This window comes from Bison bison, unplaced genomic scaffold (genome assembly GCF_000754665.1).
Source record: "Bison bison bison isolate TAMUID 2011002044 unplaced genomic scaffold, Bison_UMD1.0 scf7180017864370, whole genome shotgun sequence".
Lineage (NCBI taxonomy): Eukaryota > Metazoa > Chordata > Mammalia > Artiodactyla > Bovidae > Bison > Bison bison.
The window spans coordinates 12,875,271-12,896,802 of record NW_011494942.1 but is presented as its reverse complement, the minus strand read 5'-3'; the positions used below and the strand labels follow the sequence as shown (position 1 = coordinate 12,896,802).

Below are 21,532 nucleotides of genomic sequence, written 5' to 3'. Positions count from 1 at the left end.
CATTTATTTAAATATGCATTTAAAATGTATGCAGGTATTTATTTATTGTCCGTTTTCCACCATTAAGAGGGAAACTCCCTGATAGTAGGGACTTTGTTCTTTTTACTGCTGGACTGGCAAGGCATAGAACAGCGCCTTTCAAGTAACAGGCATTTAACAATCCTGTGTGAATGAATCAAGCTTCCCTTTACACTTTAAAGCATTCTTTTTGCTTCTGTCCTCTAGAAGCATACAGGAAAAATTATTTTTCCTTCCCTAGAGTGCTGTTTTAATTCACCCCAGCTTTTAAGATAGTTTTTATATATGAATATACTTTTCTTACTGCAAATGCTGCTGCTGCTAAGTCACTTCAGTTGTGTCCCACTCTGTGCGACCCTATAGATGGCAGCCCACCAGGCTCCCCCGTCCCTGGGATTCTCCAGGCAAGAACACTGGAGTAGGTTGCCATTTCCTTCTCCAATGCATGAAAGTGAAAAGTGAAAGTGAAGTCACTCAGTCGTGTCCGACCCTCAGTGACCCCATGGACTACGGCCTTCCAGGCTCCTCCGTCCATGGGATTTTCCACTGCAAATGCTAAATAGATGTTAATCATTATCATAAGGGATTGTGATATGGGTTAAAATCATAGGTAAAGCTAACACTCAAACAGTCCCCAAGGGATCCCACCAAGGTCCTCTCTGCAGAGAGCAGGCAGCTTGGGATGAGGTGAGAGCCTGGGTAGAGAGGAAGAGAACCAGGCTCAGTTTTTTGTGTGTCCTGAATTGAAACTGGTTTTGTATTAATAAATACAACTGAAACTGTTCTGTAGTCTTATGCAACCCCTTGCCCTCCCCACCTCCCACCCATAGCAGTCAAAACCCATTTTACACTTTTAAATGCTAGACTTACTCTTATCAAACACAATTTGTTTTCAAGTTGAACTTTAAGGGTGACTCTATTATCCTTTCCTCCCACTTTTATTGTTGAATAATAAAAGATTACGCTAAAATTTTCCATTTTCCCTGAAATACAGGTAGGCTTTTTTTCTGTCCATAATCACGCTAGGAGGTTTTGACCCAGGAGATGGTTTTCATTCATTGTGGGGTGGAGCGAGGGGAGAAAAAAATCCCATGAGAGGATAAACTTATTAGAAGAACATATTTTTGTTTTATCTTACAGGTCAGTCTCATCCCACACGGCCAGTTCAGAGGATGCTAATATAAACCTTGCCCACCTCTCTCAGCCCATCTTTCTTACTCAGACAGTTTCCAAGCAGCTCCCTGATGGAGATACAATCTTCCGTTTCCAGGATGAATCGTGCCACAGCTGTCCCTCCTGGCAGATGACCCTTCGTCGTCTCTCTCTTGACACTGTCCAGGACGACTCCTCGGATGTCTTTAGGGTTTCCTGGCACACCAAAGATGATACACAGGCCAAGACAGTCCTCTCCTATCAGGTTACAGAATTCTTCCAGCTTGTCAAACCTACTTTTCTTGCTGAAAGACTTCTCTGCCTTGGAATCTGGGTTGGAGGGGTCAGATTCCACAGGAGGAAGAGAAGCCATCTGCAGTGTCTGCACGGCCAGCTGAAGCTGTATTTGCTTATCAGATCCCCAGAAGGTCCAAACCCAATCTGCCCCAAACAGGAAGGCTTGGTGCTTGGTCATCTTGGTGGTGGTGAGCCACTTGTCAGCTCCTTTCTCTTGGCAGAAAGTGACAAAGTGGATTAAGAAGATCTCATTGAGAGTGTTTGAATCTGGGCACAGATTGCTCAGTGTGTCTTCAAATCCAAGATAGGCCTTCAGTTTCTGAGCTGCGTGGATGATAGCTCCACTGACCACCTCACAGACGCTCAGAACCTCTTTGTCCTTTGGAGCCAGCTGTTGTGATGGTTTCTGCCCCATTTCCCTGCACACGCTGAACACTACTTCTAGATATTGAGCACGTGAACTGTTTTTTTTCAGAGTAAAAATTCTGCAGTGAAGTCACATCTGTGAATGTGGTCCCAGTTTTCGAACTCTACAATTAAGCATATATACACACAGCTAAACAAACATGTTAGGTCTTCCTGTTTGCCAACTGGGTGTGTTGTACTCATATGGAGTCCTGCTGGTTTATTAAGTCAGAGATACTTTCACAAAAAATCATCTGTCTTCTAGTTATATTCACCTAACTTCAAATTTTTGGTAACCTCTTCTGAGACAAGTTTCCTTTTTTCAAGTTTTAGTTTTTATTAAAAAATACTATTTAATTCTTTAAAGAAAGAAACATATGTATAAAACTAACTTCTTTCTACAACTAACTTCTTCAAACTTGTAGGCAAGTCATTTTGGTTTGCTTTTCCGATACCCCTTTGCCATGATTCCTCATCCCCCAAGCTCAGCTGCCTGTGTTTCCTTTCATGAGAAAGTTTCTGAAGTAAAGGCCTTAAATTTTCATCTGTTGATACAGGCTATGCATGCTCAGTGGCTTCAGTAGTGTCTGACTCTTTTCAACCCTATGGACTGTAGCCTTCCAGGCTCCTCTGTCCATAGGATTCTCCAGGCAACAGTACTGGAGTGAGTTGCTGTGCCCTCCTCCAGGGGATCTTCCTGACTCAGGGATTGAACCCATGTCTCTTACCTCTCCTGCTTTGCAAGTAGTTCTTTACTGCTGAGCCACTGGGGAAACCCTGATACAGGTTACAGACCCCCCTCAAACAAATTTCTGAGAGTTTGTGAGCTGTAAAGAGTTGGTGTTACTACTCTTTAGATCCAAAATAAAGGCGACTTGGTTATTCCCAGTAAAGGAAAACAAATAACCCACAATAAAAATATGAGGCAGTTATCAATTGACTTTATTTCTTTTCATATGGTAATACCAGCAGTGTAAATATCTTGTAAAAAGGATATATATCATCAAAAAAATTTAACCTATCACATATCATCAGTGATGTTACACTGTCCTGAATAAGGAATATTTGGCATCTGTAACAGTCTCCTAGTATTTTTAACCAGGATTGAATAACAAATGGTTTTTCAAATGGTGACATATGTTCACATTAAAATAAAACACAAATACACCAAGAGTCCAATACAGTTACCAAATAGTACATGATAGGGACCAAAAATATTATTAGCATTGAGTCATTTTAATTATGAATAAATAGTAATTTAGTATCACAGGGTTCCTTGATAAGAAACTTGGAAACTTGCTAACTTGAAAGGTCATGCCACTGACATTCAAATATAGTTTATTAGGCAAGTCTTCAGACATATATTGAACTGCCCACCCTACGCTAATTTTTGAAAACCTGTCTTTACCACCACTGACTATCATAAGTAATGAGATAGTAGTGAACAAAAAATTGGATATTTTTCTGATACCTCTAGAAAATAATAAACACAATAACAGTTTTTATTGCAGCTTTCAATTTTCTTGATAAAGAATATTTGGGCCCTGTGCTACAGAAAAACATGAACTGCATTTTATCATCACACTATAGCCATTATGAAACTAATTTTGCAGTCTTTGAGTTACTGAAGTCTGAGACAAAATGTTCAGACAAGTAATCAGCTTTAAAAAAAATCCATTTGCTAATAGTCTGAGAAATGTGCAATTAATAACATTAGGCAGACTGTTAGTATTTTGATGCAATGATATGTTTAGCAAAGAGGAAGATAAGAAGCTTAATACTGTAAAGGGTTTTGTTTTGGTTTCTTCAGGAATTATTTCTACAAATTTGGGGGGAGTTTCTTGAATACACTCAGGTTAATAGCACTTAAAATGTCCCTCAGATTCTTCCTTATGAGTTAAGAGGATCCAAGACTAAGGCTGAAATTTTTAAAAAGCTATTCAATAATTTTGTGAAGTGTCATCAAAGAAGGGGTATTTCACATATGTTAATTTAGTCTGAATGATCAACATCATTAGAGTTCAGTTTGGGGGACAGAAATATCATTTGGACCTCTTCAAGAAACAGCTGGTATACAAAAATTTTGCTCACTGTGTTTTTTTAACGTGATCTTTTTACCATCTTCCTTATGTTACAAAATAAAAGTTCTATTTTCTATGTACTAAGTATATACATATATTTAGAAAAATATATAAAAATAGGACAAAAAGAGGCAAGTGGAGGTGTGGCTGGCATATAGTGGACACACTGAACGCCTAAGAAATTCCACAATTTGATTTCGAAAGCATGTAACATCCTGCTTCGAGGGCCGCAGTGCTATCACATCAACGTGACAAAAAATCATTCACATACTGGTCACTGCTTCCCAAATCCTCCATGCTGTGAATGTGGATGGAAAGACTATGGTAAAATACTCATATTAAATGCAACACTTTAAATATAATATATCACAGATTTTTTTTTACATTAAATAGAGGAGAAACAATTATACTCTCATTCACCAGTGTCTCAATTGTCATGGCAACTTTAGAATTAGCACCTAATCCCTGCTTTCCATCTCCACTTCCACATGAGAAGTGGGAACGATAAACAACACACAGCCTGTGGCTTGCTGTAGATACTGTGAGTGTCCGAGGAATAGAGTGGAACAAAGACGAAGGGCTCCCTGCTCTCATCCAGGTGCTATGGTCAGACGTTCGAGTCTTCATCGGTGATGCTGGCACTGGGGGAACGGGCAGCAAAATCTTTAAACATGTCATCTTCCTTTAACATGTGCTGGAAGACAAGGAGGTGGGAGTCACACACACCAGGCACCTTGAGCTCTCCACTACACAGGCAGTCCCCTTTGGGGTGACTGTCAAGCTAATTTTTAGAATATTTGAAATTCGTTTTACAACTTACAGTTAGGTTGTTGATGCCCTCAGAGAATGCACCTATCTGTCTCACTGTCCCTTCTGAGTCTTCCATCTGCAATGAACACACCACGACATGACAGACTCATTTGCACAATTTCAAGAAAAATGCAGCAAAATGAACACAAGTCTAAGAAGAAACAGTGCAAGTGGCACGGAATGGGGTGGGAGCAACAGAATACTTCCGAAGCCATCTCCTCCTACGACTGCAACTGGACATTAAAAATGAGAAGAAAAACACTTTGCTGGCACGTTGAGCCCAAAGCTCTGATGTTGACAATGGCACCAAAGAATATTCATTTGAAAGCAATACTCAGTTCCATGACCTGATACTGAAAAGGCTAAGGAGTAAGAGGTGTCCATTCCTGACTTGTTTTGGTACGTAGATTTCCTTAATACTGAGATAGGCATAACATAGGTAAATAGTACAAACTTTGAAGCCAGCCTGGCAGGCTGGAATCCCAGCAATTCTACCAGCTCTTCTGTCTTAAGTTACTTAAGCATTCTGTGCTTCAGTTTCCTTATCTCTAAAATGGGAATAACAATGCTCCCTATGTTTTAGGATACCCTGAATATTAATACATGTAATGTGCTTAGGCTAGTACCTGGGATGTAGCAAACAATCTGTAAGTGCTTGTTATTATCTTACTATTATCTTTATTATTAGGTATTTGAAGTAAACATCTTTAGTTAGTAGAGAGCACACAAAGTTTTCAAACAGTGAAAGAACTTTGAAACAGGCCTATGGTGTCACGTTTACCTGCTCTAATCGGTCCAGGTCATCCTCATCATACAGGCGTACATCCAAACCAGGCTTAAATCCTTTCTTAGATGTCCCTCCTGATGCCTGTCCCAACTCCATCGGACAAACATATTCCTCCCCATCTTCCTGTTTCTTCTTTCTCAGGTTCCCAAAATTGCTGAAGGTAAGCTTCTTTGGCTTTAAAAGAAAAACAAACAAAAACAACCAGGGACTTGATAAAACTCACATGACAAAGGACCAGAAACACATATAATTTAAGTAGTCACACTACCAAGAAAAGCAATTCGATGACTGGGTATAAGAAAAACAAAGACATCTCAGGCATATGGTTAACACCCAAATATGATAAATGATCCTCATTATGAATCTCAGAAAATTAAGCTCGTTCTCCTTATTCACATCACTAGCTGGGTAGTCACTGTGAAAAGCCAAGAGCCTTAATTGTGACTGACCTTAATGCAATGAGATTTCTCAGGGCTGAATCCAATTTTGCAAGGTCAAAAAGAGGAAAGAGCCATTATTGTATATTCTTTTTGAGCGAGGCTATGATTATCCATATCAGTAACTGCTAAAAGAAGCCCTCATTTTCAGGGAGAAAACTTTGAGAGAAGGAAAAAATCCATCTTTTCACTGGATAGTACCTGAGACTGTATTTAAAGGAGATGCTGATGTTGAGAATTTATATACAACAGACTCTTTCAGAGGTTTCAAATCTGACACATTTTTTTAAGGGAGAAAGGGAGCTAAAGAGAAAGTATTGAGTGGGTAGGGGGAGTGTTTTTTTCTTTTTTCTTTTCTTTTAAAAGGGGTTAGTGGAGGTGCCACGTTTGTGGAGGAACTGATAAACCCTATCTTCACATTAATTTAATTGATATAACAGACTTAGAAGAGTTCACCGAAGAGTGATTTAAAAAATAAAAAGTGATCTAAACTTGGTATGATCCATGAATCCAGGTAAATCTGAAGATATCTACTCTGTGCTGGTCTACCTTGAATCATTGCTTGAGTATCCTTTCCTAACTTGCAAGTCTGGTTATTTATGAGAAAAAAAAAATATCCTCCTCTTATGCTTGATTTATCCATAGGATAACGGCAATCAATATTGGGCCCAAGACATGGACTTTCCGCATTGGCAAAAAAATCAATGGTAGATGCCAACATCATGTTCTTCACTCCTATTAACTCTAATAAATGATTTGAGCAAAGATCCCTCCAGAAGGAAGCCTTCAAAAATGCATTTTCCTAACTACTCTTAAAGAATCATTTACCTTCAACCCATTCACAAAACTTAGAAAACCTAAGAAAATGGGATAGCCAGGTAACAGCCAAGACTGAGTCTTTGCTATAGGCAATTATAAAATGGTAGGAGCTTGAACCAACCTTCACTTTGGCGGTTGCGGTTAGAAGTACATAATCTGGTAACTCCATGGCATCCCGCTTCTGGTGCTGGGCTTCTGCACCGATCAGAAGGTTGAAGTGAGTGGCCAGATGTCTTCGCAACAGGGTCTTACTTGGTGGGATGTTCAGTAACTGAGCCATTGTTTCTACGTTAAAACGAGGTTCTAGAACCTACAGGAAAAAATAAGACTGTTGAAGGCACCATGGATCACACATGCCTGGATCGCGCTTTATAGTCGGTAAAGCTCTTTCATTTACTTATCTCCAATGACTCTCTTGACAGCCTGGTGAGGACAGACAAACTGTGGACTTTGATCTTCAATTTAAGTATCTTTTCTTTGTTTTGCCTAAGCTAGTGAGAAGCAGGGCTGGTCCTGACACCCAAGCATTACAAAGTTGGGGCTTCTACCTCTGAAGTGGCACCTTTGGGAATCGACTCCTTATGCAATATCAAGGTGCTGCTGCTGCTGCTAAGTCGCTTCAGTCGTGTCCAACTCTGTGCGACCCCATAAGACGGCAGCCCACCAGGCTCCCCCGTCCCTGGGATTCTCCAGGCAAGAACACCGGAATGGGTAACATTAAGGTGCAGCAATGCAGTATTTAAAACCCCTCCCAAGGTTTTAAAATATGATTGTATGCAAGCCGATGGCCAGATGTTATCCAACATTAGTGAAGACAGTAAAAGAGAAATCAGTTTAAATTCAATCTAGATTATATGGTGACATTAATTTTAAAATATGGGGAAGAATACTCTGAAAGTAAAGATTCACTAGAAATGGCACAGAAAGGTTCAGTTAGATGACTTCAGGATTATGACAAGCAACTGATAATCTCCCACTCATTAGACTAATGGAAACAAAATGATAAGGAGTCAATTTTAAATGAAAGCAGAGTTTTACCATGAGCCCACCATGGACACCACTGCCTCTGAGGTTGGGGGCATATTCCGCCAGGTCCACGGAGCGCAGCCACTCCATCACTCGGTGATTGGTCCACTGCTGAACTTCTGATGGGGTGATGCTGTTCTATGGGGACAAACCACCACCCAGAGCTTTAGTCACTGACTACGGGGTTCCAAATATTAGACCTACCTGCCAATTCTAAAGAGCCTGCCTCAGGGGAGGAAGTCTCTTTAAGAACATAGTTTAAACATTTTGTTAAAATTTTCCATCTTATTTCATGTCTGCAACAGCTGGTATCTAGCTGTCCTTTTTATAAGGGTGAGAACTTTCTCTGTCGTATCTGATAAATGTTGTCTAGGTTCCATTGCCAACAATGTGTCATCTATAATGCCAATTTAGTTTGTAAAGATGCAACTCCAGGTTTTAAGTATGTATGCCATGTTATGATAGGATATGGTAGTACTGATGGTCAGACAAATGGAAACGGTGGGGAGATAATATAATGTGAAATAAACTCAGTATTTTAATAAAGTAAAAAGTAAAGAATGTGCCTCATGGAGAGGAGTTTAGCGTAAAGGTGAAAAGGTTGTTTGCTAACTTGAACTCTCTTTTAATGAATGTATGTCCCAGAGTTTTAAGTTTTTTACATACTACTAAAGCAGTGTTCCAGGAAAGGAAGTCTTTATAGTGAGACTTAACTCTGTGGCTTAAGGAGGCAGAAATATAAAATGTACCCAAGAAAGGAGGAAGTACAACTAAAACACAGCTCAGTTACACAGATAGACCCATCGTGGGGGAAAGGAAGGAATGAGCATGTACTCAGTTGTGTCCAACTCTTTGCGACCCCATGAACTGTAGCCCACCAGGCCCCTCTGTCCATGGAATTCTCCAGGCAAGAATACTGGAGTGGGTTGCCATTTCCTCCTCTAGGGGATCTTCCCAACCCAGGGATTGAACCTGGGTCTCCTGCACTGCAGGAAGATTCTTTACTGACTGAGCCACCAGAGAAGGCCAAAGGAAGGAATACAGAAACACAAAGCCTAAGAAGTAAATGAAGCTGGATTTGAGACTCTGAGGGAGCCAGTTTCCCTTCTATGTAGGTGCCGAGAAGAAAAAAATAGGTCTTGGTTTCTCCACCCAGACTGTCACAAACATGGAAAGGACGGGCTGCGGAAATCTCAGCCTCAGGTGCTACCTCGTCAGAGGGTCGCCTCCGTAGACAGTTTGGCTCAAAGTTATTGATCCTTAGGACCTGGATGGCCCTTTTGATACTGAGATGGTGGAGCACACTCACGACCTTCAAAGACAGTAAGTCATCCTGCAAAACAAAACAAAAAACTGAGATGGCAGGAGCACCTTCTCAGGAGGATCTCAGAAAACTCAAGTAAAAGGAGAAGGGCCCCTCCAATAGGCCTCAAAGGCCTGTCAGGTTTTTCAAAGTTTTTATTTGGTAACAGAACCCTTTTTCCTGTTCTGAACAAAATTTTCTCCAGGACCCCAATATATTAATAGAAGAGAACCAAAATTCACATTGTTCCAACTGAAGCTGATTTCTACCTGTTTATCTCTCTTCTACTGAGAGGCCCAAACAGCTCTGAAACACACAGTGTGAAAAGCAGTAGCTAAGCCACTATGAAAAGTGACCCACTTTGACGTGATTTGATAAAGCAAATAACTGAGTGCAAGTGATCTTCACTGATGACTGAGGGCTGGTTCTCTGAGCTGAGGCATATCGCAGTTTGGAGGGAAACTAGAAGACTGTTCCAGTTATACCATCCCCCAGCATCAAGAAATCTCTGGTTCTAGATTACTGTGCCTTATCCAGCAGAAAATGTGAACAGTTTGGGAAAAGCTATCTTAATCAATGCAAAGCTTTTGGTGAGAGGTAGAGAGAGAAGAGAAATGAAGACATTGTAAGTACCAACATATATCACCAAGCAATTCCTTTAAGAATAATTTTCACCAGTCTGTGGCTATAGGGAACTTCTCAAACACACCAAAACAAAGTATTTTACAAGAAGGTGATACGGGGAGGCAGTGTCAAGGTAAGTACCAGTCTACTTCCAAACACACCCAGAAAATAAATAAGGAAAATATCCACTTTAGCATACCTTACAGAAAACATTTCTTTTCTTTTTTTAAGAAAACCTTTTATTTTGTATTGGGGTATAGCCAATTAAAATGTTGTGATAATTTCAGCTGGACAGCAAAGGGACTCAGCCATACATATGCATGTATCCATTCTCCCCCGAACTCCTCTCCTACCCCAGCCACCATAACATTGAGCAGAATTCCATGTGCTTTATAGTAGGTCTTTGTTGGTTATCCATTTTAAGTATAGCAGTGTGTACATGTCCATCCCAAACTCCCTAACTGTCCCTTCCCCTCATCCTTCCTCCCAGTAACCATAACTTCAAGAACACATTTCCTATATGGGAAAAATAACCTATTACAGAGATATTTTTAAAATAAAATGATAAGACAGCTTAGATCCAAGCAAAAATAATTTCCTGAGCTTTTTTCTAGATTAAGTTCTTTTTTTTCAAATGTAACTTTTATTTTATATTGGAGTATAGTTGATTTATATCTTAGTGTTATTAGACTGACTTCTTAAAAGCAGTGCTTGATGGTAAGTTAGAAAGGGCATTTACCATATTTTAATCTAAGATTGAGACACCTATTCAAAACATTTCCACATGGGCTATTCTCAACCAACTGAAGTCTGTCAGATTGAAGAGAAAAATCAAAATGCATAGTGTTTACAATGTAAATAAAACATTATTTTAGTTTAAGGGATTTTAAAAGTAGGGACCACTTTCTTTTAAATCAAAACACACTTTTTTGAGGAGAGGATTTTTTAAAAATCCTTTATTTTTAAGTGATTTTAGATTTCCAGAAAAGTTGCCAAAGATAGTACAGAGTCCCACACACCCTTTGCTCAGCTTGCTCTAATGTTAACTCTATATGTCATTCTCTATATAACCATGATAGTCAGCAAAAATAAGAAATTAACACAGACAATAATGAAATTCAATTAAACCCAGGCTTTACTCAGACTTCTCCGGTTTTTCTACTAGTCCCTTTTTCTGATCCAGGATTCAATACAGGACACTACAGACAAACAGATTTTTTTATGACTTAGGATTTCTGCGGTCAAATCTTCTAAGGTAATTTATTCTTTCATAGACATGAAAATTATGTTTTCCTTTTGTGATTTTCAGTCTGAATTTGCTCACATTCTCAGGTGAGCAAATTCTCACAGCTCACATTCACACTGTTCTCAGTATGAACATCCTCATACCTAAATAGGCAGGCCAACAGCCACAAATGCACTCTGACTTTCTACTACCTTCTAACAGTGGCAACATGGTTAAGTTACTCGATTTCTCAGTTCTTTTGTTTCCTCATCTAAAAGCTTGGATAACAGAGTGCTACCTCGAGTACTGCTGAGACCTGAGCATTAATTATGAGTAAAGAGTTTAACAGAGTGCCTGGCACAAAGTAAGTGTGCAACAAGCCACACGCTGGTGTTATTTTACCTGTACCTTACATGATGTACCCACCGTGGTTCAAACTTCTGTTTCAGTGATGGAGAAGAAAATGAGCTGGACCCCAACTTTCTTTGATATTGAAAAATTCCTAAATAAATCAGTTCTTTGAAACTTTCCACTTATTTTAAAAAGGTACTTGTCTGAATCGAGAGAATATCATTGATATATATACACTGCAATGTGTAAAATAGAAAGCTAGCAGGAAGCTGCTATATAATACAGGGAGCTCAGCTCAATGCTCTGTGATGACCTAGAGGGGTAGGATGCGGGTGGGACAGGGAGGTTCAAGACAGAGGGGATACCTGTATACTTACAGCTGATTCACAGTGTTATACAGTAGAAACTGTACAACAGTGTAAAGCAATTATATTCCAATTAAAAAATAAAGCTATTATATAAAAACAAAGGAAAGTTAATATGGGTATATGATTCTTATACAAATTAAGAGAAAAATATACTACAAGACTTTCATATTTAATTTAAAAATTTTGTTCAAAAGTAATTAGAGCAATTTTTAACAGCTTTCACAGCAAGGTCCAAGTCAATAAAATTAATTTAACAGTTTCCACTGTCTTAAAAAAAAAAGATACTTGTGGTAGTTGGATCCGTATCCTAGACCACAAAAAAGCCATTTAAAAAAAAGTATCTTAGGCAGGACACTCTTAGTACCATGAAGTCTAGAACAAGTTCTCCTGCAACCCATCTCTCCCTGCTGTTGTAAAGTGGGGAAAAGTTTTTCTATGCATTGGACAGAAGGCTAGAAATAGCCTTACAACAGTAAGGAAGGAATCCGAGTGAAGCCCTACCTTTACCTGTCTCCTCTTCACTCCAGCAGAACTGGGCTGAAGTGAGAAGGGCTAGGGGGTTTCAGGAAATAGTTCTCAAAAGGGGAAGGAAGGGAAAAGACAGTTCCAACGGTACTGTCAGAAGGGCAGCCTTTCTAGTGGTCACTACTAATAGAAGTGTACCACTTAGAAACTGCCAGGGTTGCAAAACTCTACTTTCAGTTTTAAATCTTTTTATGAGATGTTATTCTATATCATAAAATGCACCCATTCAGAAGTGTACACATCAATGTCTACATTGTTGAATATATATAAAGTTTTATGTAGCTTAAGTCAGGGTTTCAGAATTTCCCAAGCCTATTACAATCACCAAATCCCATAACATCAACTTAGAAAACTCTGCCTGCCCCTCTCCTCAAGTTAAAGCAATACCTTCAAAATCTGGTGGAACCATTGTGAAAACACTGTATTTTGCTTACTTGATTTCTGTGTTTTTCAGAGAAAGGTAACTTTAGCCTCCCCAAACCCTAGGAGTGAGTCACTTACAACAGTCATGTAATGAAGCATTCGACCATCTACCCGTCCTTCATCAAACTGGGTCTTGTACTGGGGGAGGCCAATATCATCCAACCATCCTATGGATAGAAATGAGTTCCGTTAAGGAGCCACAGAACATCGGTTCTTGTGATGAAAAAGAAAGAGCAGCTATATATGTGTGTGTATGTGTGGGTGTGTGTATAATTTTATACACACTCATTCATGAATTGAAAACCTCTTACTAGTGACCCAGTTGAAATCCAGCTTTCCATGATTGGTTTCTTCTTCAGATCCCAGGGCTTGCAGTGCCAGTTGGAGTTTCTTTCGATGAAGGGAATGCTTGATTCCAAGCTCCTGAAATAGTAAACAGAAACACTGGCATTACAGCTCTGTCAACATAGGATGGCAGCCATTGGCAAAGGATGCCAATACCTCCAAAATCAAGCTAGTATTGAAGACTCAGTAATTACATTAAATCAGAATACTAACCCCGGCTATAAAATGTTGCTGAACAAAAGGCTCCCGGAAAGCCAAGACCACTGCAGTTGATTTAGCAGTATTCTAGATATTCCCACTAGGCTCCTTCCTTTGCAAGATTGGAACTGTAGGATGCATAACACCAATTCTACTCTCATTTCGTGCATGTGTGCTAAGCCGCTTCGGTTGTGTCCAACTCTTTGCGATCCTATGGACTACTGCCCACCAGGGTCCTCTGTCCAGGGGATACTCCAGGCAAGAACGCTGGAGTGGGTTACCATGCCCTCCTCCAGGGCATCTTCCCAATCCAGGGATCAAACCCACATCTCTTATATCTAACATGCATTAGCAGACGGGTTCTTTACCACTAATGCCACCTGGGAAGCCCACTCTTATTTTGCACCAGATGTTAAATAATTGGGAAGAAATGTTAAATAACTAGGCATAAAATGTAGGGCTTTTCTCCCTTGTGCAAAGTACAATTGAATTGCACATATTACATTGAGAAGACGGACCAATGATAAAGCCACAGAATGGTTTTGAGAATATTAACTGAAACTTTATGATTATGGCTCTATAATTATTCTTTCATTAAAATGCCCAGTGGCTTAAGTGTCTCAAAGGAATCATTAAGACCAGGTCCTCCCTTTTTAAGTCCATGAGATAAAATAAGCACAAAGCAGGAACTCAAGCTTTTTGCAGAGTACTTACTAGCCCTACTCACTTCCCTTTCTGGAAAATAAAACAAGCCTATGTTCACATTTTCTGTCTCCACTGTATAAACAAAATAGAGGCATTCACCTTCTCTAGGTCTTGTTGAGAAGCCTGCAAAAGTGTCTGGCCAGATGCAATCCAGTGCTTGCCAGAATTCAGGTAGGACCCCAAACCCTGTTCCACCAGCCAACTGCAAACCTGATCCTTGGTCCACTTGGCAAATGGCATATCCAAGTCACTATGGGAAAATGAACGATTATATGAAAAAACAGTTCAAAGTCAATCCTGTAACTTATCATGAGGGCAGAATAACTGCATGTTTAATAGATACAGAGATTCCCATCTGATTATGAAAAGTCTAATTTTTAGGATGTATTTGGTGAAGGAAATGATACTTCCTCATAAGGGAGATGCATGCTCCCTTGTGTCAAACAAAGCCACAAAAGAATCAACATGATTTAACAAGACCATGTTCTAACTTGAATTAACTTTAGAACTACAATTTCTCTCCACGTGGTATTCAATGAGAAGAGGGCAATATGCCATTCCTGAGTATGAGATAGTGCAATCAAAGTAAATGTTTGCTTTCGTTATTTTTAAGTTAATTTTTAATCTGGAATCTAGTTGATTTACAATATTGTATTAGCTTCTTATGCAATTTTTACAAATAGCATTCTTGTTTGGAAAAAAACAGTGGGGCAATGAACAAGAAAATTTCTTTTTAGAACAGCACAAAGAGCTCCTCTACTGTGTACAAGAGAACATATGGCAAACGAGACTGCTCCGTGTTTGAAGAAGGCCAAAGACTCTCCTCCTTGATGAAACCGGTGCCCACTGTTCTGCCTGGGTGGGAGGGACCATGTGTAAAAGGTTTTAAGCCTATTCTCTTTTTAAAGATTTAGTATCATGACTTGTGCTATATGTTTGCCAACCACACCCTTTGATGTTTAGCAAGAATGTGGAGCAGTTCCAAACCAGCCCTAAACTGGGATAAAGGTGTAGGAAAAGTTCTTAGAGTCTTAACAGATAAAACATTACACAGTCCTGATAAACTGAATTCTGATAGAATGTATGTCTTTTAAGTGCTTTCACAGAATCTATTAACTGTTAATGTTTGGTGGTTTAGTTGCTAAGTCGTTCCCGACTCTTGCAACCCCACGGACCGTAGCCCGCCAGGCTCCTCTATCCATGGAATTCCCCAGGTAAGAATATTGGAGTGGGTTGTCATTTCCTTCTCCACGGGATCTTCCTGACCCAGGGATCAAACCCATGTCTCCTGTGCTGCAGGCAGATTCTTTACTGACTAAGCTACCAGGGAAGCCCTGTTAATGTATACTGAACAGTTATTTTTTTGCCAGATACTTAAAGCATATTAACTCATTCAATCATCACAATCATCTTTTTGGGGTAAGTACTAATTCATACTATGGGAAACAGGGGCAGAGAGCATGAAAGTAATTGGTTAAGGTCACTCAGCTTACAAGAAGTGGTGAAGTCAGAAATCAGGTCCAAGCACTCTATCTCTAGAACCTATTCTCTCCCCCTCCCCCCTTAATTATAGTTGAGTTACAATGCTGTGTTAGTTTCTGGTGTGAAGTATTTCAGATACATAAATATATATATATATTCTTTTTCATATTAATTTCCATTACAGTTTATTATAGGCTTTCGAATATGGTTCCCTGTGCTATACTGTAGGACCTTGTTGTTTATCATATATATAATAGTTTGCATCCGGTAATCCTAAACTTCCACTCCGTCCCTCCCCCATCGCCTCTTCCCCTTGGCAACCACAAGTCTGTAGATGCTATTCTTAACCACTACACTTTCCCATCTTTCCAGAGCTACGATTTAGAGTTCCTATAATTATTTTTTATGTAAAATTTAAATCCAAGAGCCATTCTAGTACAGATGTTGCTGACATTTCAGCTCAGGTTACTCGCCTAGCTCACAGAGCCCTCACCTTCTGTATAGTTCCTCATTAACCACAGCCAAATGGCACTGCTCTAAAGATGACAGAGGCTTCCAAAGGTGCAGCAGTAAGCAATGGATTCAGCTGTCTAACCCAGGGTCAATAACAACACTGCAGATGCTCACAAGACCTTGAGGCTTGGGAGGTGATGCAAATGTCCATTCATGTGGCTGCTCCTACCTGTTAGACTGTCCCAAATCACGAGACCAACCCAATCGGGGCCCCGCAGTTGCCCTTGTCCCTCCTCTTTTGAATTCAGACTCAGACATGTCATCTGGGTTGAATGTAGTGGACTGACTTCTCCTAAGTCTGTAAAGAAGACATAGCACATTAGACCTGAAGACACCTTTGACTTTAATTTGAACATTTTAAACTGATGCTTATGTATGTATGGTTAGAAAAGACATTTGGATTTAAACATTGAGACTCAATGAGTTAATGAATCCCAAGTCACAACCTTCCCTCTGTAAAAGGATCACAAAAGCCCTATAACCATTTTTAGCCAGTTTCCCAATCATCCCTACATTTGAGCCACATATAGGACAAAGCTCTGTTACTTACTTTCCAAAGAGTCTCATAATACCCCGGGATTTCTTTTTGGAATCTGGAGATGGTGGAGACATCTGGAAGGGACTACTTCCCTGTGAATTTTTCGGCCGAGAAGATACACCAGCCAGATCTAGGTGCTCCGGTGTCTCCTTCTCCGTTTCAGCTATTCCAAGAACAGAATACACACTTGATGAATTTTAAAATATGGGATGAACATGCCTAGATGTTAACCTCCTCGGTTTAAGCAACTGTTAAGAATTCTTCTTCTGTTGATCTATAAACCAGTGACTTAGAAAGAGCACCCTGCAAATATTAAAAATGGAACACAAATCTACATCCTACTCTACCATCTACTTTGTTGTGTATCAAGTTTATTAACATGGGAATTACATACTCTTTGAGATCAAAGGTAAAATAACATTACCATACTCTTTCCTTAACTGATTTGAATGCATAATGAAATCATTCTCGAAATTACTGCAGCACTTGGTACTGTTGACTACTTCCTACAAAGCCATCATCTCTTTAGCTTCCTGACATGACACGCTCCTAGATGTGTCATCTGAAAGTTTCCTTGCTGTAGCGCTGTTTTCTCTTCCTCTTTCACTCCAAGATTCTCTCCTGGGTTCCTTCTGCAGGATCTTTTGACAGATTCACTCACTCTATGCTCAGCATGAAATGATGACTTTGCTCATTTCATGAACAAAGCAACTGGTATCAGAATCTCTGAGCCTAATAATCTCTCTCCCCAGCTTCAGTATCTGAATGTCAGTGGATATTCCCAATTTGATGTGCCAAGAGTACCTGGGACTTAACAAATCCACCCAATTTTCCTGAGAGTCTTCTTTTACATTGTCTTATTTCATATTTCATTAATACCAGGTAACTTTCTCCCTGTTACTCCAGTCTAACCTCTCTGTCATTTTCTTTTCATTCCCTTCTCCCCTTTGGCATTTAAATCAAATTGGTTACCAAGTTCTGGGAATTCTTAAGAAATTTATTCTTAATTATAACCTGTTATGTTCCAAGAACTAAGAAAAGAATGAACTGGATAGTCATAAATTTTTCTTATTAAAACTTTTCTTTTGATATGAAACTAGTGCCTGTTGATTTTGCTTTAATAGAATAACACCCAAATCTGCTATCCTCAGACTTCCCAGCATCAACTCTCCTCATTTGTTTAGCTGTCGATCTCACACTAGCAAACACAAGGATGCTGATTCCTCGATGTGAGAATATGCACTTTTACAGAGCAAAGTAAAAATTGTACAAAAATCACAGGGACAGTGTTTCAGCAAGATCTAACAGTTGCAGAGGCTGACTTGTCTATGAAGCAGAGCTGTGATTACAGGTTATGGTAAGCAGCATTGATTGGCCTCTCAATATCAACAATACATTTCTCCTAAGAAAGATGCAAACACATTTGAGACCAGTTGTCTGGATAGATCATTTTCATTCATCCTGTGTATATGCTGGACATTTAAGGCTATGAAGAAAGAGAAGTCACTTTTGTTGACCCATATTAATATGTGGATACCTATACAAGACAATAGGACCTATTGGGAAAATCCAAAGGAATCTATCCATTCAAACCCTACAGCCATGATAGAGGTACTGGGGTCTCTGAAAATGCTGCCCAGCTCTTCCTCATTTTAAAAGCATCCTGTTTTTATTTATTTTGAGGATAACCTCCCTACTACTGTATTCTTTAAAAAGGAAAACTGAGCTTTCCCTCTCCTAAAATCACTTTGGGGGTGATTCCTCAGATATTGTTGTAACTAAATGTCACCTCCATCTTCAAAGTAGTATGTCAGAAGGATGTTCCTCTAAGAGAAGTAAGTCTAAAATGATCATTTTTGGTGTCTTCCACAGACCTGTTCAGCTAAAAACATTTCTTTCTGGAGTCTGGGGAAATGTTACCATCGAGGAGGAGCTGCAAGGCCCTGGGAGTTAGTGTGATGTGATGTACTTTGGGGTGAAGGAGCTGGATTTATGACGCCAGGAAACTCCTGCCCTGCACTTTGCCGGCCGCTGGGCACATCTAGGTCCTCACAGAGCTGCTTGCAAGGTGCCATTAGCATGGGTTACAGCAGCATTTAGGCTTAGAAGAGGAGGCTCTACAGACAGTCCTGGTGAGCAGAAGGTGGAAGGAATCCTCTGGAGTAGAGGACTCCATTTTCTGATGCTGCCAGCTCGCTGTCTAGAGATCAAGATGCCAAGAGCAGGGATTAGCTGGGTTGGGAGCACAGCGCTGGCAAAGGCAGGCATGCAGGGGTACGGTACCTAAGGTGGGTGCACTGGCACTTCGTTTACGATCTTCAGAAATCCCAACAACGCACACAATCACACGCAGCCCAATGGAGAAAACACAGGGGAATGACAAAATGAAACACAGATCAAACTCCTACTCACAAAATGCACAGGGAGAGGGGGCGCCACACTGTGCTTCCAATGTTACACACAGACTCTATTAGCAGCGTCAATATGGGGTGAATTTATCTGCTTTCAGAGTAGATGGGAAGCTGTTTGTAATGATGTCAGAGAGAGCCACGGGTTTTGGTTTTTCCTCTAAGTTTACACCCAGAACAGGGAGCAGAGTGAGAGAGTCCACACCAAGCTATCTTTACCTCTGAATTAAGCCTGTGGAAGCATTTTTTGTTAACTTTTCCCCCCAAGTCATTCACCTTCATTTCTGAGAAAAAGAAATGTACAGATAGATGAATAAGGGAAGAGATTGGTCTTTTCCTGACTCTGGAAGAATTAAGGAAATGGCATTTTGGCCACACATACCCAAGTTTGGCGCACTTGCTGTCCTCTTGTTACTTTTGATTTTAAAAAAACCACGACCAAAGGAAGATCTGGCTTTCCGAGTGCCAAAGGGATTGTCATCCCCAGAGGCATCATGTCCTGGAGCTTTGGGAGGGAGGGTCCCAAAGGGACTGCTCTCTACCGGAGCTTTATCCTGAGAGAGAAATAGCGATGAATGTAACACAGCATGAACATGCATAATTACTGGTACATGGCAGTACCAAATACATTACACACGTGACTTTAGTTAAAAAAGGATTACTGAACACATTCATTATGAATGTCAAATGTCCTGTTAGAAGTTTAAAAAGTCAATTCTGATTTTTACTTAAGGAACAGCAACAAAAACATGGTCATCACCAATCTTAATCCATGTGTTTAGGGCTTTAAGTATTTAGGATAGATATAGACATTCTCAAATTTTATTTTAATTTTATTTGCCTCATTCCCTCAAAGACACAGAGATAAAACATTACATCACTGGAGTAGCAGTAGATTTCCTACTTTCCTAACAATCATGACAAAGACCTGGTTATGACATAGTTCACAGTCTTTATAATTACAACAATAAAATCCCAATATAATGTAATTATTCTATAAAGTAGACATTAGTCCTGAACTTCTATGCCAGCAGTATAAGAACTTTCTACTCCAGTTAGTTTAAATATTTCCTCTCAAAGAATTAATGATAAAATGAAAGCACAATCAGCAACTATTTAAGATATCTAATTTTGAAATGGGATTCTGGGTTATATTTATATCTCACCTGCAAGTTACCAAACATGGATTACCAGTTTTCAATGACTGTGATACATTCAAATATGATTAACCATTAAAAAAATACACTGAAATTAAATTTATCTCGATTGATTCAGAAGCCACTTCAGATCCTCACAATATTTCAAAATCCTTATCAAGAACTTTAACTGCGGCTTTAAACATAGGTAGACCTCCTTTGATTGCACCTCCCTTTACTGCGCCTTGCCGGGACTGTGTTTTTAACAAACTGCAAGTGTGTGGCAGCCCTGCATTAGTGCTATTTTTCCAACAGCATGTGCTCACTTTATGTCCCCATGACACATCTTGGTAATTCTCACCACCTTTCGAACTTTTCCATTAATATTATATTTGTTAGGGAAATCTGTGATCAGTGACCTTTGATGTTACTATTGTAAAAGGTGACAGCCTGCTGAAGGTTCAGATCATGGTTAGCATTTTCCAGCACCTTTTAATGAAGGTATGTAGGTGGTTTTTGTTCATATCATGCTACTGCAGATGTAATAGATTATGGTAGTATAGTGTAAATACAGCTTTTATATGCACTGGGAAACCAAAACGTTTGTGTGACTCACTTCACTGCAATATTTGCTTTATTGTGGCGGCCTGGGCCTGAACCTATAATATCTCCGAGGTCTGCCTGTAACTTAATTTTGAGCTTTCTGCTTATTTAAATTGGTAATTATACTGTGTTAGTATTATCCAAGGATTCTTTTGTCTGCATGTTCTCATTTCTTGAACATCTCTCGTCCTCTCTCTCTTTTCTGCAGAAATGGAGAGAAGGGCAAGAGAAAGGCAAGAGAGAAGGGCAGAGAGAAACAAGCTTTTAAGGTGGATATTTTTCTCTACATTTCTACCATTCATAGTAACTAAACATGTACAGATGCCACAATTCAGTGATTCTGTTATCTACGTCTCAATGCTCTATGTCACACCACTTACTGAATTAGCAAGACAAAAAGAACAATGACTTGAATTGTGACTGATCTACTTTCTGTGCTTTGTCACTTACACCTACTCATGAGTCAAGGCAGTAAGAGCCAACAGTCGAGAGACTGCATCTGGAGAGAGTGTGCTTACCAGACTGTGACCTGTGCAAGGTTAACATTTGAAAAACAGAAGAAAGAAGAGCCAGAACCCATGTTGACGATGCCTTAAAAATACCAGAATGTCTGCTGTGGATAGACACTGGTTATATAATATAAACAGCTGGTGATCTTTCTAAGAAGGGCTTTTTGTGAAGTGTAAGGAAACCCAGGTTTGGTTGTTACTGTCATCAAGTAGCATAACCAAGAGTTCAGAGCTTCGCCTTTATTTTGTTATTATTGACATGAAAGTCATATAACATAAAAGTAACTATTTTAATTTTTGGCTGCGCCACATGGCTTGTGGGATCTTGGTTTCCCAACCAGGGATCAAACCCATGACTCCTGCATTGGAAGTGTGGAGTCCCAATCACTGGACCAGCGAAGTCAAAAGTAACTATTTTAAAGTGAGCAATGCAGTGGCATTTAG

General features: G+C 39.7%; 2 protein-coding genes across 7 annotated transcripts in view; both read right to left on the bottom strand.

Annotated features, from left to right (window-relative positions):
* Positions 1-560: 560 nt before the first annotated feature.
* REP15 (RAB15 effector protein) lies at positions 561-2,211 on the bottom strand. The gene has a single exon (XM_010856023.1). The coding sequence runs from the start codon at positions 1,880-1,882 to the stop codon at positions 1,184-1,186; it is 699 nt and encodes a 232-aa protein (XP_010854325.1). The 5' UTR covers positions 1,883-2,211; the 3' UTR covers positions 561-1,183.
* A 580-nt stretch (positions 2,212-2,791) lies between these two features.
* The window catches only part of PPFIBP1 (PTPRF interacting protein, binding protein 1 (liprin beta 1)), a 205,954-nt gene continuing 187,213 nt past the window's right edge, over positions 2,792-21,532 (bottom strand). For 4 of the 6 annotated variants that reach the window (XM_010856018.1, XM_010856019.1, XM_010856017.1 and 1 more), the window contains 13 exons: positions 19,223-19,394; positions 18,716-18,748; positions 16,445-16,595; positions 16,064-16,192; positions 13,999-14,149; positions 12,963-13,074; positions 12,730-12,818; positions 9,043-9,165; positions 7,845-7,970; positions 6,928-7,116; positions 5,545-5,724; positions 4,774-4,839; positions 2,792-4,647 (listed from right to left, as the gene is read on the bottom strand). In XM_010856018.1, coding sequence (XP_010854320.1) covers positions 4,561-4,647; positions 4,774-4,839; positions 5,545-5,724; positions 6,928-7,116; positions 7,845-7,970; positions 9,043-9,165; positions 12,730-12,818; positions 12,963-13,074; positions 13,999-14,149; positions 16,064-16,192; positions 16,445-16,595; positions 18,716-18,748; positions 19,223-19,394 — 1,608 coding nt within the window. In that variant the 3' untranslated portion in view covers positions 2,792-4,560. The remainder of the gene's footprint in view (positions 4,648-4,773; positions 4,840-5,544; positions 5,725-6,927; positions 7,117-7,844; positions 7,971-9,042; positions 9,166-12,729; positions 12,819-12,962; positions 13,075-13,998; positions 14,150-16,063; positions 16,193-16,444; positions 16,596-18,715; positions 18,749-19,222; positions 19,395-21,532) is intronic. The other 2 variants (XM_010856021.1, XM_010856022.1) reach the window with 1 other exon arrangement.